We start from the raw sequence: 16855 nt of genomic DNA, 5'->3' as shown, positions 1-16855 counted from the left end.
TTTCAATGCTACTGTCGTTATTTTCATCGATCGGCTCTTTCGATTCGGCCTTGCCCAAGTGACAAAAGAGCAAAATCAATTTTTCTCCTCCCACCGGGCCCTCCGTGACAGAAGCCAAAGCATTTGTGGCCTGAGAACTGCTGTGATTGCGTGTCTCGTCACTATTACCTAAAATTGGAGAGTTTAGCTTGCTAGAACTGGCACCTGAACCAACAAGGCCTTCTGATGATTGCGAACCATTCAGTGCATTGCAGTGTGGGTAATAGTAAGTTAAGTACGGAAAGTCCTCCTTCCTAGCAACTCCTGCGTACAAAAATGCGATGGAAATATTTGTTTATTTTCTTATAGCAATTACCCCAGAAGGGATGGGGTTTCCTATGCTGCGCTGCACTGCACTGCTTGATGAGATGATATCACAGTTACTCAAGAAAAGATGTCTTGGTTGTTATTTTAAGACGACGCTATCTAAACCATTATGGGCACATTTGGCTACCATGAATTTCTTTTCATGATAAATCGGAATCTCCAAGTGGAGATGAAAGTGAAATCGCTACGAATCAGGAAACAAAATCCCGGCTACTAGTGTCTGGTGCTAAAAGTTGGAAAAAGGTCATCCCAATTTTGAGTATAGTTTTTTGGTTCCTGATATTTAGCCACATCAACACTAGCTTCCGGGATCTTTTTTTTTTTTAGAGATGGTATCTACCGGGATCTTCTTTCCGAATTTTTAACTATCTCACCCTCATCTCCACTTGAGATTCCGATTTATCATGAAAAGAAATTCATGGCAGCCAAACGTGCCCTTATATCTCCAACTCATGTAATAGATCTATCTATGATAGGGACCAGAGGAAAACGGAACAAGCATAAATTGTATGCAGGATATCAATGAATACACTCACCATTGTGCATATGGCAGCTGTCACATATGAGCGCCCATCCGCAACCATTAGTAGCTGATCCTTTATGGTGTTCAACAACAAGTGCCTGATTCTGTGCAGGAACAGTGTCCTGGGGCCTATTAGAATCCTGTGGTACTTGATTCTGTGCAGGAACAGAATCCTGGGGCCCATTAGAATCCTACAGCACTTGTTGGTCCTGTGCAGAAACCTCTGGGTTGTTGAGGCTGTAGTCCTGGGGCGTTTCCTCAACAAATTGCTGCATTACGCCACTGCCTGTAGACTGCACTACTACTGTCTCGACATCATTGCTTTTCCCCAGGGACACATTGAGTTTTGGCTCATCACCTACATATACTTTCAAGCCTGAGTCAGCACCCAACTTTGATGCCTGGACACTTGCTGCAGCTGCCTTTGCAGCTGGATCTGTGTCATATTTCTGCACATGACATGCCCATGGTAAGTATAACATACAGGCATACACATGCATGCACTTGCAACCATAGTTACCAGTAGCTTCCTAGTTTGATGGGAAGCTCACTTCTCCGGAAACTTGCTTTGGAAGCTAGGTTCTCACTTCCCAAATTTTGGGGAAGCGAGCTTCTCATATGCTTACTGCGTGTTTCCTCTTAATTAATAGTACATTTCCTATTTAGGTGATTTTTTGTAATAGCTTTAGATGATTATTTCTTCCTAAAAGAATATTTTTTCCTTCTGACAAGGATGAGGGAGCATTTTTAAAAATAAAAATATAAATAAAAGAGTGCATATAAAACTTGAAAGCTCATCTTAGGTTTCACATGACAATATGTGTAACTTTTTAGAAAAAGTTAACATTACTGTACATGAACAAAACATATGAACATGTAAATTCCTAAAACTTGTAATTCTAATTAGTTGTGAAGTCTTCTTCTCTACTTGTAATCTTTACCAATATTAACCCTTCCTCTTTAACCCACTACAATCTCTCTTTCTATGTACTTCCAGTCAAGGTTTTAAATTTCGACTGAAATCCGAAATTTAGGGTTTTGGTTGAGACCGAAACCGAAATTGGGTTATAAGTCGAAATGTTACATAATTTCGACCGAAATTTCAAATTTTTGATCGAAATTTTGTTATTACCGAAATTTCGGGCAGAAATTTAACGAATATCCCTAAAGAATCTAAATTTTATTCGTTATTTAATATTATCCCGAAATTTCGTACGGGATAAAATATTACTTTTCCTATTTTGACGGATTTCGAACGAAATTTCAAAATCGGTGCGGACCGAAATGCATTCCGAAACCGAAATTTAAAACCTTGCTTCCTGTTCGCTTCCGATGAGGCCTCTTACATGATTCATATTGACTTTCAATGACGCTTCACACACATTTTATCTTTATTTTCTTTAGAGCTTTTCGCTTCCCGTATTTTCTCTTTTCTAAACCCCTCGTTTCCCGTTTTCGCTTCCTTCATCGTTTCTCGCACTTGTTTACCACTCTGGCAACCATGCTTACAACTATATATGCATAAACGTGCATGCACTTGAACTATGTGTGCATGAACGTTCAAAAATATGGCCCGTGCATGCATGCATAGATTCAGTCAACAGTAGCAGAAAAAAAAGAGAGTTCAACGGTAAATATAAGATACACCAGCTTCGACACTATTAGCAGAGACAACCAAATTTGTAAGAAAATTGAGTTACAGAAGCACAGATTTGCAGTATCTCAATTTGCAAACAGCTTTACCTAATGAGCTAAAGAGAAAACAGGTCAAATAGAAGACAATGTTACTCTAGAAAATCTGTTAAATTTCCAAAATTATGCAAAGTGTGTGGTACACACGTAATGCAAGTTTCTAGGAGACCTCTTTGGGAGTTCTCTTTGGTTTTAATTAAAGCTTCAAGTTAAACAAGACAAAATTATCCTAACTAAAATGCATTCTGGTAGAAATTTGGGTACAAATTACAACATATTTTATAAATTATAGATTCTATTCTACATGCATAACATTACCAATTTTTTATTTCTATATGAGGTCATGGAATAGGAGGTTTTCAGGTAGATTTGAGTATCAATTGCAACATATTCTATAATCTATAGATTCAATTCCACAATGCATAACATTACCAATTTGTTATTTTTATATGAAGTCATGGATACAATAAGTTTTCAGGTTATAAAAACAACCACATTGACTCCATACATCAAGCGATTACATAGTTCAACAACTTGTGACTCGATCAAAAAAGCTGCTTATCTAGATTGACTAAGACAGATGGCATGCCAACTGTCTTGGCTATCTCACAGTAACTGTTTGTAGGTCATGCGTTACATAACCAAATTGCAAGAAGAGAACCTAGATGTATCCATTCTTACAGAGTTACATTATTCCCTTTCCTTACCCACACATCAACTATAAGGAATGTATTACTCCCTTTTGCTTCTAGGAATGGGAATAGAAAATTCATGAGAAAAAAGGTGAATGCACAAGAATAAATCAATTATCAATTCCAATTTTTTTTAATGGTGAAAATTTCATTAAAGAAAAGGAGAAGACCGAGATGGTCGAAACTCCAAATTACATAAGAAAGAATCAAAACCAAGAAGAAAAATAACAGAATGAACAATTTATGGAGGAAGGAAATCAAACAAAACCAAACTCTCCCACCCTACTCCTTGCCAAGCAAGGCGATCCACCACATCGTTTGCCGATCCATACCTATATCAACCGCATACATATATAAACAGATGCTTGAGAAATATATAATTTTTTACCGTTTAAGATTAGAAGCAAAATATTTTTACCCCAAACAGTTTTAAGTCCCCAGTGCTTAGTGACATACACTCTCTTGTTAATTTCTATGGAACCAAGCTAGATAACAAGTTCTAAGAATAAAGCATAGCACGTTACAAGCAACTAAAGATGCACATGAGTAAGATAGATCAAAGACTCACTTCAAGAATCACATAGAAAATTATAAGATTCCTTGACGTCCTTTGCCACATTTCAGCCCTCCTCTTCATCCTTGCATGACCAGAAGCTTCTTCCTTCGAGAGCTGTTGCAATCTCTTCTCAAAATCTTCATTGCGTGTTCCAAAGATTAAATTCCAAGAACAAGAAAGGATCCCTCTGTTTTGTTTAGATACTGTTCCACTTTCTTTCTTCGGACCAGTAGTAGATTTTTTTGGCGCTTCATCAATGGTTGGTCGATGATCAGCATCCTCGGCCATTCCTATAAGTTACATTGTTAAAGTATAAAAGATTAAATACTGCCGTTCTCCAACAGCTTAAGCTTTTGGATAAGTCGGTAAGTTTCTAACATGGTATCAGAGCCAAAGGTCTCAAGTTCAAACCTCCCCAATGTCAAGAAGAAAAAATCCACATGCAATGGTCGGCCCAAGGTGGGACCACATGTGCCACGTGTTTGCCAAGTGGGCCACACGTGAGGGGGAGTGTTAAAGTATAAAAGATTAAATACTGCTGTTCTCCAACAGCTTAAGCTTTTGGAGAACTCAGTAAGTTTCTAACATACATAATTGCCATCCCAGAACAAATTTGTTAGCTAAACCCCCACCGAGAAAATAATTACAGGCCAAAGCATATCATTTAAGCAGTTGGAGAAAGGTTTAATCAACTCTTAGAAAAATGTCTAAAATGCCAAGGGATTTTTGCTGATTAGTCCCTACATGGCAAAATAACTGCTTATTAGTCCCTAAGAAAAGCATATTAGCTGAACAGACCTACTTTTAGAAAAATATTTGCTAAAAGGTCCCTCAAAATGTTTTAATCATATATTAATGCTGTATTTGGATGAAGTTGGGAAGGAATAGGAAATCAATAGAATCCCATCTAAAATGCCATTGGAGGAACCCTAGTTAAAACTGATGAACCCTAGTTAATTACTTTTTTTTTAGTAGAAAATAACACAAAAAAGCATCGTAGTAGCCTCATTTAATATAAGGGATTATAGTTTCAAACAGTTAAAACAATAGAGTGTGAGAAGAGTACATAATAATTTGAGTCTTGGAATAGAAAAACGGGAAAAAGGCACCAAATCTCCGATCATGCCAGAAATCCCAAACAAGCAGAAAATAAATAGCAGCAAGCAGATCAAGAACAAGATATAAGCAAATTCTGAAATTGCCAACCTAAAAATGAAGCCTGATGCCTACCAAGATCGATCTCTCTTTTTTCGCTATCTGAGTGTTCAGAGAATAATACGAATGATAAGTCCATTGTTGAAACTCCATTGTTGAAACTCACTCCTAATAAGGAAGAAACACATAGTAATTGAAGTAGATAGTAATTGCAAATTTAATTATAGCAGAATAAACAGGAGAGACCTTGGTTGAAAGTCCGGACAGCAAAAGATACTCTATTCGCCTCAATTAAATAGATCTAAGAAACTATGACTATGTATTTATTTTTAGAGGATTTTCAAAATATAAAATGTTTTGTAAAGAAAATAATTTTTTATTTTAGAAAATGGGTATTTTATTAAAAGAGGTGAGAAGTGCTTTGTTGGAATGTAAACAGTCACACAGTGGAAAGTTAAAAATGGGCGACGGGTTAATACCCTCCCACTTCTCTCTCGTGCTTTCTTTCACAAATGAGTTTTGGCAAATGGCGGGTCCACAGGACGGTGCAATGCATCATTACGATGAATGGGCCATTAGATCAAGATCGGTGTGATCCGATGATTATTCCAAGTGAGTGTGATCCGGAGCATAAGAGCGTGCTCGGATGTGTGCAACGACTAGTGTCGGATCGGGTGTGATCTTGTGTGTCAAATCGTAGATAACGACTAATGGCCAATTGGGAGCAATTTGGATTGTCGGGTCATGACCAGCCGCGTCCCAACAATCAAAAGCTGACCGGGTGTGAATTAGGCCGTGGATCGGTGGTCGGTTGCAGTTTAACCGTCAAATTTTCCTACCGATATGGAAATGTGCCTTGTATGGGTGTTTTTCAAAGAGAAAATGTGCCAGAAACAGAAACTTGCCATTTACATTACGAATTCCCTTGTGGAGAATTCCAAATCGAGAATTTCCAAAGCATTTCACTCTCTTGAAAGCTTTTCAAATTGCTTTTTATTTCTTTTTAGAAATTTCCTTCTAGTGGTCCGCTGTTCTGCAGAAACAGACACTAGTGTTTCACATATTTGTTCTACAAGAGTGATTTAGGGTTTGTTGCCGTTTAGTGCAGTACGTCAACAAACAATCGTGAAGAGTTCACCGGGCCTCATAGTATCGTGGAGACAAAATCATGATTTCCCTTGCATACTTTTGGTGGGGGCGAATATCATATTAAGTAAAGCAACTGGTGGCTTGAAGCATTTCATTTCCATATTCTGTCATCTCCACCATCCATTTTCATCTGATGCTATATTGGCCCAGCAGAGAGACTCTGTCGGCGTGTAATAGTATAACTTAAGATGTTATTTATTTGAAAATTTAACCCAAAGGATATTGTAAGCCCAAGGCCCCCCTTTCAGATATTTTTGTCAAATATACCAAACATTCGTCTTAATTTCTCGGTCCTATTCCCGTTTTGAAGTTGAGTGTGGGTGAGGAACTTGTCTTTCCTACTATAGCCAATGTAGGACCCATCGAATGTGGCAAATCTAAACAAATTAAAAACTCCAATAGGATTATCATAGCCCTCCAATTGTTAGGTATAAAATGAAAGGCCCGGAAAGTTCAATAAATTGCAGTATGGAAGCCATTCAATAAAATAAATAAATAAATTGCAGTATGGAAACCCCCACAAATCAAAAGGTTATACCATCCTATAGAGGGCTGGCCCATCTATGGTGCACACTAGCATATGAATGGCTTAGATCAGCCAAAGAGGTGAGACCACTGTACTTTTTTGTGTACGTGCCCAGGTTAGAACTCAACATAAATCAAACTGTTAGCCTTATAGGGACGCTTGTCCCTATTTTTACTCCCGTATCGGGGATCACAATAGGGGTACTCGTGATTGTGTGGTTAGAAAGAGAAATATCCGCAGGGATACAACAACGTATTGGGCCTGAATATGCTGGTCCCTTGGGAATTCTTTAAGCTCTAGCGGATGGGACAAAACTGCTTTTCAAAGAGGATCTTCTCTCATCTAGAGGAGATATTCGTTTATTCAGTATCGGGCCATCCATAGCGGTCATATCAATTCTACTAAGTTATTCAGTAATTCCTTTTGGCTATCGCCTTGTTCTAGCCGATCTCGGTATAGGTGTTTTTTTGTGGATCGCCATTTCCAGTATTGCTCCTATTAGACTTCTTATGTCAGGATATGGATCGAATAATAAATATTCCTTTTCAGGTGGTCTACGAGCTGCTGCTCAATCTATTAGTTATGAAATACCATTAACTCCATGTGTGTTATCAATATCTCTACGTGTGATTCGTTGCAACATTAACTTTTATTTCTTTCCTTTATTTCTAGGAAAGAGGTTGAATGTATTGAATAGATATCTTGATTTTTTTATTCACCATTTAGGTTGATGAACTAAACGAGATGGTTATATGAGTGAAACAAAACAGCTTATGAATTCGCAGTAAGAAGATTGATTCTCATTCCCTATGTACGAGAGGAAAGTGTAAGTAAAGATAAGCGGTGGAAACTGTTTACCCCAAGATTGGTTGATTAGTCATCATGACTTGAAGCGGGTGCAAAAGATCAACTGTATGGAGTTTCTACAATTGTTATTGTATGCATTACCATATCGGGAATCAATCAAAAATGAGTGGACGGTTAGGAACACCAAGGTACACAAAGGATTCGTCATGGAAATAATGTAAGGTATCAAAAACCAAAGGGATATTTTTGCATAAAAGGAATCATAATGAGGGCTTAAGTAATACCCAACAATCAACATTAACTCCTTTGAGCAATAGGTCCCATTGGATGATCAATCCGAATCGGACTTTGTAATTTTATGGGCCTAATAAGTAATAAACCATTCGATTTGATAGTACAAGTAAGCATGTTGTTGGGACACATGTATAATAATCAATGCCGTTGATGATCTATGGACCACCATAGTGGTAATCAAGGCCGTTGATCCTATGGACCACCATATCGGTCAACTATATATATGCGAAAAAATCATGAATATTGTTCTATCTTAACTAGCTGATTATGGTATGCACATAGACCCGTATTATCAAGCGGTTAGAAATTAGAACCGTTTGATTTTTCATGATCTTTGAAATACTGCCTTTAGATCTTGTGGCTCATCCCATTCCGAATATAACACACGTGTGAAGATATTAAGGAGCTGTTGGGTTTTGAACCAAGGACACGTGAGGCAACAGCCCGGTTACCATGTGAAACAGCCAATTACTTCAAAGCTTTAGTTGTTAGAGTTGTTGTTATTTAATCATTTATACTTCAACAGTACTTTTGAGGAGAGAAATCACCTATAAAAGGTATTAATTAAACTAGGCATAAGTCTCATGCACTAAAGACACAAGTTTACATGATTCCGTAAGATTGCATCCATCCATGGGAGATAAATCATCTTCATCTATTATGAACAACAAACACAAGAGATTATAGTCGATAATCGCCAATACCTAGACACAATTTGTATTTGCTCAACGCTTGCAACCCGAAAAATCAAAATCCAAGAGGTTTAAGCAAAATTACTATCATTTCTCGCTTGTTCCAACACTCGCTCTCTCTTTTCTCCGTTACTTTCACAAGGTGTAAAAATACTTTATGTAACTTGCGTCTCTTATACATAAGTCTCTCTTTCACTCTTTCCTAATCTACTAGGAAACCAACAAGAGACTACCCAAGGTTTTAGAAAACCCTCCAAACTTATTCTCCTCACTTTCCTAATCCTCCTAATCCTATTAAGAAATGACAACAAGAGGCTCTCCAATCTAAGATGCCTGTTAAAGTCATGACATTATTGTCTTTATTGTTGTCTTTGCCATGATAGGTCTGGTCACAATGTTGTTGGGGGAGTCGATATTTGTACTCTCACCTTTTGATATTGGCAGCAACTCGTTATTTTAAAGATCCCTGGTCGGCTGTTGCCAACTTGTTGGGAATTTTATCAGTCGATTAAAAAAAAAGTCTAAAATAACCATTACCAAAGTTAGGGAGTGTGGATATATCTTTTCTTGATACCATTATACAATTGTCGTCATTAACTAATAAAAAACACTTCCATCATTTCTAATCTTCTTCATTATCTTTCTCTGATATGTTACTAGCATTCTTGGCCCATGTTATATGCATGGGTGCATAAGAATAGGAGCTCCACATCATCAAATTAAACATATGGTGTAAAATGATGTGCCCAACCCGATGCACAGGCTTGTGTGGAGTTGGTGTAAAATGGTGGGCTCCACCCTGAACCAAGATTTGGATGGAAATGGTGGGCCCACTCATGGATGTAAAATGGTGAGCCTCACCATATGCATGGGTTTGGGTAGAGATGGCAGGCCTTACCATATCAAAGGTGTAAAATTGTGGGCCCCACCCATGCTATACATGAGGTGTAAAAAAAATTTAATGGAACAAGTTTTCTCATGAAAGCAAGTGACATAGGAAAGAAGCTTGGTTATTATATATTATATAGATTAATGTTTAAAACTCATTGACTCGACGAGGAACTCGCCCGAGTCGAGTTCCTTAATTTTTACCTCGGCTGCGTTCCGTGTCGCACCACATCCACATTCCGCGTTTTGCCCTACAAAGTCAATAAACTCATTTGACTCTCCCAAATTATGACCGCGTCAACTCTGTCAACCGAGTTCGTGGTCGCGTCCGCGCCGAGTCGACAAGGATTTTTCTTGGCAGCGTTCTGCGTCAAATCCGCATTTTTAAACACTGATATAGATAAATAGATAGATCGATTGTTCATTAAAACTACACCGTTTAAAGATGAAGAGAAGGGCAACATTTCAAAATTTTAAAGGATGATGGAGCCAAAGGACAGCTCGAAAAATGGAGATGGAGGAGGATAAGAAGAGGCAATGATTACTGATCTGAGAGGCTCGATAGACGAGGCATGCAACGAAGAGGACTAAACCTAAATAACAGCTGCCATACGCAGAAACAGTAAGAAGACGAGGCCTCCAATAGAGATTGATAAACAGAAAGATGTGAGATTTTTAAAAGCTTCGTTTTCTACATAAGTACCATACCAAATCTCGGTGGATGATATCTACCTATACATGCAGTCTTTGTCAGGTAAAAGCGATAGGCCACGAGGAAATCCCGCATCGGGTTGCGTCTTGGGTTTTTGTAATTCTTTGATTTCTGTGCTTATATTCTCTTCTACATTTCATTTCAGGGATTTATGCTGAGAGCTTGGCTTTTTCTTCAGTTTTCGTCTGGGTTAAAATGGGTTTTAGGGTTTCTTTCCACTTTTGGAGCTTGTTAGATAATTGAAGCCTTTGAAATGGAATTAGGATCTTGTTTTTCTTTTCTTTTTTTCATTGAATGATGTATTGATTCTGGTAGATCAGAAGTTGGGAATGCGTAGATAGTTGCTTGAAACCTATATCCTTTTTTTATAGCAACTACAAGAAAGGAAATGCTATCTTGGCTCTCCATTTCACGCTTGGCACGTGTAGAGTGATTGTGACCATTGATATTGTGGGCCACCTGGGTGATTGGCTGAATGTGTGGTGATTGGAGAAGCTAAACACATGTGAATGAATGTGGATTTTTGCTTATCTTTTTTATCAACCATTGCAAACCATTGATAGGAAGGCTTGGCTTGTCTCATTGGTGAAGTTTTGGGGCTATGGCCCATCAGATATGTTGCTGACCATTCTAGTGCCACATTTGATATTTGATCCAATAGCAGCCGACTTATAAGAGGCTTTGGATCAAACATCAAGGGTGGTACCTACATTGGTTCCCTATTTCGTGCAATCATGCGCATTCGCCCTATAAATGTGCCAAATGTGCAATGGGATCCAGGCATAGTGGGTAACAATGAAGATCGTACAAGAACACGATGCACCATTAGTCTCATGTGTTTTTATATTTGTTTTTGCCCTTTTTTTTATCTAATTTCTATATTTGCTTACATTCCATAGTTCTCCAACCAACCTTGTTAAAAATTTGCAATTATTAGCGACGTTAAACATATTTGGTAATCGAGGAATTATAGAATGAAGGGTGCCGTTGTAAAACCAACTTCAAGGGCGCCCCCATTGGTCAGTTTCATTAAAGTGCTTTGATGGCTTCAAAAAAACGGCTTTGACGTTGCTGAAACTGACCAATGGGAGCGCCATTGAGGTTTCTGCAATTCAGGACGCCCTTCATTCTATCATTCCTCTTAGTAATCATGTTAAACAGAGTTTGGTGGGAGAAGATAAAATTTAGGATTAGGGTACTTTAAAGAAAGAATTATGTAGTTGATAGTATCCTTAGAGATGTCAAAAATGGTAAAGAAGGGAACTAATCTCCATGCCATGGTTCCCTCATAAATGCTCTTCCAGGCACTGATATTGATGGTTACGTAGAATGCTTGTTGTTGGGTGCTCGGATTTCACACAACCATACACCATCACCATCTGTCTATGTAGTTGCAGCCTTGGGATTCTGTTGCGGCCTTTTGGCCTTTTGCTTCCGATTGTTTTTCTCGAAACCCTTTTAAAAGAACTTTTACTTTGGCTTGATTAAAAACAAAAGTGATAGTAAAAGGTTTTGCTACTTTTCAGTGAGGATTTTGTATCTTGGATTTTGTGTCTTTGACCCACTGAAGTTTAAATTTCTAAGTGGGATAGAGTCATTTAATGTACATATTCTTCAGAGAATAACCTCTTGGGATTATTTCTCTTTTCTTACTATTAAAGAGAACGCTTGAAACTTTGTGATGCAAACTTTTCATGGGGTAATTATCTTAGTAATTATAAGATTTGTTAATTTACTAGCCTTCATGTTGAAGAATTTATACCAAAAAAAATGTAGTGCAACAAGTTATAAAACTATACATAGGATGCTGATAAAGTGGCAAACTTGCCTTGTCTTTTATCTTTTAATTTGTTATATAATAAAAGACAAGGTGAGTTTACTCCCTTATCAAAACATGGTAGTGCCAATACAAGCAATTATATAAAAAAAAAATTGTAATATAAAAAAGAGTGCTGCTACGGAGACCGACTGCCAACCTAAGAGTGGAACTGAACAAATCCCTACATGCCACATCACACAAGGAGGGGTAGTTTTGCCATTCTTAAAAAAAGCAAAAAAAAAAAAAAAAATGAAGAAGAAGAAAAAAACAGGAGGGATCGAGTTGTTAACATATGAAGAGGCTTAAAGAAGCCTTTAAAATAACCTTTTTACCATATTAGAATCATATTGCTGTGCACCGCAATATATAGCCTATATAGTTTAAACCTTGTAACTAAACCCCTTTATCCAAATATTTAAATATAGTATTTTCGCTACTTCTACCGCTTAATACGTGAAATATTTGAAATTACATGCATACCTTTGGTAGAAGTACTATGGTGAATTAATCCTGGTTTTAACAAGTTACGCTTGTGATATTCATAAATAAAATGGAATTAACATGTGGAAAATCACTCACACTAAATAAATTCCAACGTACACGAGCTTTACAAGTACCGACAATGTCGTTGAGCCCCGTACTTGATCGATGGTCCCCGCAACCATCATCCTGATGATCATATCGAATGCCTTTAATAATTGCTTTCATCACTAAAAATTTAGTTAATATATATTTATTTAGGGTAATGTTATCAGCACTACTGTATTTTGATGAGGGCACTCCTCACTCTATTAAAAGTACGGTATGGCCCGACCATAGGATGATCCAAACCATCCATGAGATGGGCCACAGCCTAAATAGGTTGTGCCCCAAAATTCATTTCCATAAGTTGATCCTAACCCTCCAATCTGAATGTTAGAGGGTTGATCTAACCATCTATAGATCGGAGGGTTAGGATCAACCTACGGAAATAATTTTTCAGGTACAACCTATTTAGTCAGTGGCCCATCTAATGGACGGTTTGGATAATCCTATGGTGCTGGCCATACCGTACTTTTAATAAAGTGAGGAGTGCCCTCATCAGAATACAGCAGTGCTGATAGCATTTCCCTTTATTTATTCCAACTTATTCTTGTGCAAGATCTTAGTCCAAAAATACTAATTACTTGAAAAACTCTTGGAGGGATTAGTACATTATAAAGCATGGTCCAAATTAATGTATAGAGAGAGAGAGAGAGAGTATACATATAATTTAATGGATTGTCCGAAAGGTGAGAAGGCATGTTGTGCGAATTTGGTTAGGTTTTCCGACAAAAAGGATGGAAGGGTGCTGGCTAGGGTAAGTGAGTAGTAGCCATCAAGGTCTGGGAAGAAAGAAACGGGTGAGGGGGTTTAGAAACGTTTCCTTGTTCAGTATATGATCGGAGTTTCAGGTGGGGTGCAATGGGTCAGGGTCAGGGACGTTCCAACAGATACGACACGTCCGTCATGACGCTTATACGTCTGGAAGCTACATACTCGTCAAATACCCCTGGTTTCTAATTTAACTTCCAAACTGCCACTCCATCTTTTCTGTAAATTTGAAGTGTGAATCTCTGATTTGAAATGTATTTCCCAATTTGTCACTGAAAACAAGTTAAATGTTTCCGAACAGTCCCTCATACAAAACCAAACAAAGTTGATGAAAATACCCATCAATCAATTCTTAAACTATAGATTTTTTGCCTAGTCTTTTTTTGTAGATTAGTGGGCTTATCCTACAGATGGCACACGCATAAGGTAAATGAGTACTTAGGTCAGTTGATCTAGTTGGCCAAAATTGAATGGATGACCCACCCTAACCCAAAAAGGGGATTTTAGGGGTCTACTTGGACTTATGGAATTTTCAATTTTTACTTTTTTGGGGATTTTTTCTATGAAAAATGAATTTTTCAAGGTTTGGTAAATTCACTTTCCCTCGAATTTTTTCTTGGAAATTTTATGAATTTTTTCCATGGAAATTGAATTTTTCACTGTTTGGTAAATTCATTTTCCATCAAAAACTGCAAAACTGCTAGACTCAACTCAACAAAGCCTTTGTCCCATACTAGTTTGGGTTGGCTAAATGAATCCTTTAGAGAAGAAAAATCATGAAGAAGGTAAAAGGAATTTACCCGGCTCTAATCCTGGTTCTAGTTGGGTTCATCTACTTGGATCATTTTCTTTCATTCTATCCTTCCAAGGTCAAGTTCTATGTTATGTTCATAGCTATCAAGTCTTTCCTCAATGCTTCTACCCAAGTTATTTTCAGTCTGCCCCTACCTCTTTTTACTCCATCAATTTGGCACGAGTCGCCTCTTATCACCGGAGCATCCAAACACCTACGTTGGATATGTCCAAATCATCTTAAGCGGTGCTCTCTCATCTTCTCCTCAATTGGAGCCACCCCACATTTTTACGGATGTCTTCATTTTTAATTCTATCTAGCCTTGGTGGCCCATCTTATGCAAAACTGCTAGACGTTGGAATTTTATTTTTCATAGAATAATTTCCTGTACTTTTCTTTTTCCTAGATCCAAACAACCCCTTAGGCCCCATTTGGATTGAAGGAATTGGTTACAAAAGTTTGGGAAAGAAAAAATTCTAGAATTTCTTGTTTTCCCGTCATTTGATTACAAATGAAAAAACAGTAACTTGAAGCACCACGGTTCAAGTTTTACATAGTTGGACCTTCAATTTATAATCGTATCCCCTAGCTAAATAAGCCATAATCATATCATTTTCCTCTAAATTATGAAAACACAAAAATTGCCTAGATTTTTTTTTTGCGAGAAATATTTGTCCCTACAAATCCACAGGTGCTTAGTGTCTCACACAAAAAATTGATTGTTGATATTTGCAGAAATAGAACCTACATGCAGTCTAATAATGGCCCACCACGTCAAAGGGCCAATTCACATACATGTGTCCCATGTGTTGGTGGGACCGACTCTCATGATCATTTGCCAACATATATCAAGACAAAACTAGGGCATATTTTCTTGAAAATGAAAGTTGATGCCAGGGGCATTTTGGTCGTTTTAGGAAAGTAGATGAGCATATCTTTTTTCGCTTATCTCGAAAGATATAGTCCCCACGGACATCCCTTAGGAGAAGACCTACGTAAGAAATATGCAATAGAAAATGACACTGCACTGCACCCTGTACTGATTCATCACTCACCCCTAATCTCACCACGAGATGAACAAAATATGAAAAGAGAAGACGAAAAAAAAAACAACCAAAGATAATTAAAAAGATCAGCTTGCCCTAGGTACTCCATTAAAACTTGTTATCTTACAAAGCCATGGAGCTCACTTCCACAATTAATAAGGACATATATCAATAGATATATTGACAAAAAAGAATACAACACCCACTTCTATCTTTACTATGGGGATGGCTTCTGTCCAAGTCGAAGCTCAAGATCCAGCTCTTCCATGACCGAATCCTTGTTACTATTTTCAATTCCACCATTGTTATCTTCATCGTTCATCTCTTTCGATTCGCCCTTGCCCAAGTGACACAGAGGTGTATAAGATGGAACCAAGCTGTTTTCTGAATAAGGTGAGATAGAGAGAAGAGTAGAGGGAGAATCCAAGCTACCATGCACATGATTTGGTGTAAAAACTGACCCTGGAGTTGGGAAAGGATAGAAAAGGCATAACCCACCATTGGCCACAAATTCTTGAGTGGGGAAGATAAGAGGGGAAGATGTGGATGAAGAAGATGGATCGGACCCTGGTGGGGATTGACGGAGCCTAGCCCGGTCCCGGCGGTGCACGTTCATGTGCCCACCAAGTGCTTGAGCTGACCTAAATTCGCGCCTACAAAAGGTGCAAGTGTAGGACCTAGGGGGCCATGTAGTGCCCATAATGTTTCCGGTGTCCTCCGCGAAGGCTCGGACCTCCCAAGAGTCATCTTCGTCCGGGGTTCGACGAGGGTTCCACATCCACGGACCAGGGGTTGACTTAGGGTTGGGTTGTTGGTGAGCTAGTTTTTGTTGCTGGGTCAAAGAGTGTAGACTAAGATCTGCTGCCATGGTTATGGGGATAGGGCATTTAGGAAGGAGAATAAGAGATGGTAGAGATATTTGGGTTGCGTGGATGGGAGGGGAGGATTTAAATAGTAGGAGTTGTGGTTTTGGTGGAAAGGGAGACAACAAACCCTAGCACCGAGTGTATCACCAAGATTTTGAAGTAAGCGTTTGGAATTTAGTTGAGGAAAGGGGGGTTTGGGAATTAGAATAAGCTGCTCACGCAACTGGCTATCTTCTTCATATAAGGACATTCTCTTACATTGGCTTGAACGCCCATTTTATTTACTCATTCAAGTGACTCTCTCTCTCTCTCTCTCTCTCTCTCTCTCTCTCTCTCTCTATATATATATATATATATATATATATATATATATATATATATATATATATATATATATATATGTGTGTGTGTGTGTGTGTCTTGGGGGGTGAGGGAATGATATTTCCACCCTCTCTCCAGCACCCGCTCCCTTTTGTTTGCCTTTTCATGAAAAGAAGTCAGTTCCAGGGTGGAAATGTAGTCATTATAAATAAAAAAGACAAACAAAAAGGGTTGAAAGTGTTGGAAAAGGGGGGGAAATTATCATCATACACAGACATATAATATGGAATTTGCTAGGGACCATCGCATTTCATGGACAAGGCTGTTGCATGAGAGAGCAGCCACCTCTGATGGATTAAATGAATAAGGCAAAATATGTTGAAAAGTGAGCCCATGTGGCTGACCTCTCATGCAATAGCCAGTCCACGAAATGCCTTCTGGGATGGTCCCCGGCAAATATATGGGTTTTGCTAACCATTTCCCGGCTCATTTTTCAGGAGAGATCAGAACATGCACATAATAGCAAATTTTGTCTAATTCATTTAATTCATCTGAGGTGGCTGTTCTCCCTTGAAAAAGTGAGCCTCAGTATGGTTTCTGCAAAT

General features: G+C 38.3%; 2 protein-coding genes across 2 annotated transcripts; both read right to left on the bottom strand.

The window, feature by feature from the left end:
• Positions 1–165: 165 nt before the first annotated feature.
• LOC143877240 (uncharacterized protein At2g24330-like) lies at positions 166–5262 on the bottom strand. The gene is made up of 5 exons (XM_077379177.1): positions 5231–5262; positions 5060–5152; positions 3842–4119; positions 903–1338; positions 166–303 (listed from the first exon to the last, which is right to left on the bottom strand). The coding sequence occupies exons 2-4, from the start codon at positions 5121–5123 to the stop codon at positions 1081–1083; spliced, it is 600 nt and encodes a 199-aa protein (XP_077235292.1). The 5' UTR covers positions 5124–5152; positions 5231–5262; the 3' UTR covers positions 166–303; positions 903–1080.
• Positions 5263–15140: 9878 nt separating this feature from the next.
• Positions 15141–16158, bottom strand: LOC143876516 (C2H2 and C2HC zinc fingers superfamily protein). The gene has a single exon (XM_077378215.1). It carries the CDS (start codon positions 15929–15931, stop codon positions 15281–15283), a length of 651 nt encoding a protein of 216 aa, XP_077234330.1. The 5' UTR covers positions 15932–16158; the 3' UTR covers positions 15141–15280.
• Positions 16159–16855: the final 697 nt, after the last annotated feature.

This window comes from Tasmannia lanceolata, unplaced genomic scaffold (assembly GCF_043159265.1).
Source record: "Tasmannia lanceolata isolate RefF3 unplaced genomic scaffold, GAP_Taslan_0.1 ptg000005l, whole genome shotgun sequence".
Lineage (NCBI taxonomy): Eukaryota > Viridiplantae > Streptophyta > Magnoliopsida > Canellales > Winteraceae > Tasmannia > Tasmannia lanceolata.
This window is presented reverse-complemented; position numbering and strand designations above follow the sequence as displayed.

Excerpts from the sequence above, each read along its gene's own strand:
- LOC143877240 (XM_077379177.1), bottom strand. The coding sequence starts at position 5,123 with ATGGACTTATCATTCGTATTATTCTCTGAACACTCAGATAGCGAAAAA. Across the intron at positions 4,120-5,059 it reads AAAAAGAGAGATCGATCTTG|GAATGGCCGAGGATGCTGAT; the intron begins GTAGGCATCAGG and ends TGTAACTTATAG. Across the intron at positions 1,339-3,841 it reads TTTTCTATGTGATTCTTGAA|AAATATGACACAGATCCAGC; the intron begins GTGAGTCTTTGA and ends TGTCATGTGCAG.
- LOC143876516 (XM_077378215.1), bottom strand. The coding sequence starts at position 15,931 with ATGGCAGCAGATCTTAGTCTACACTCTTTGACCCAGCAACAAAAACTA.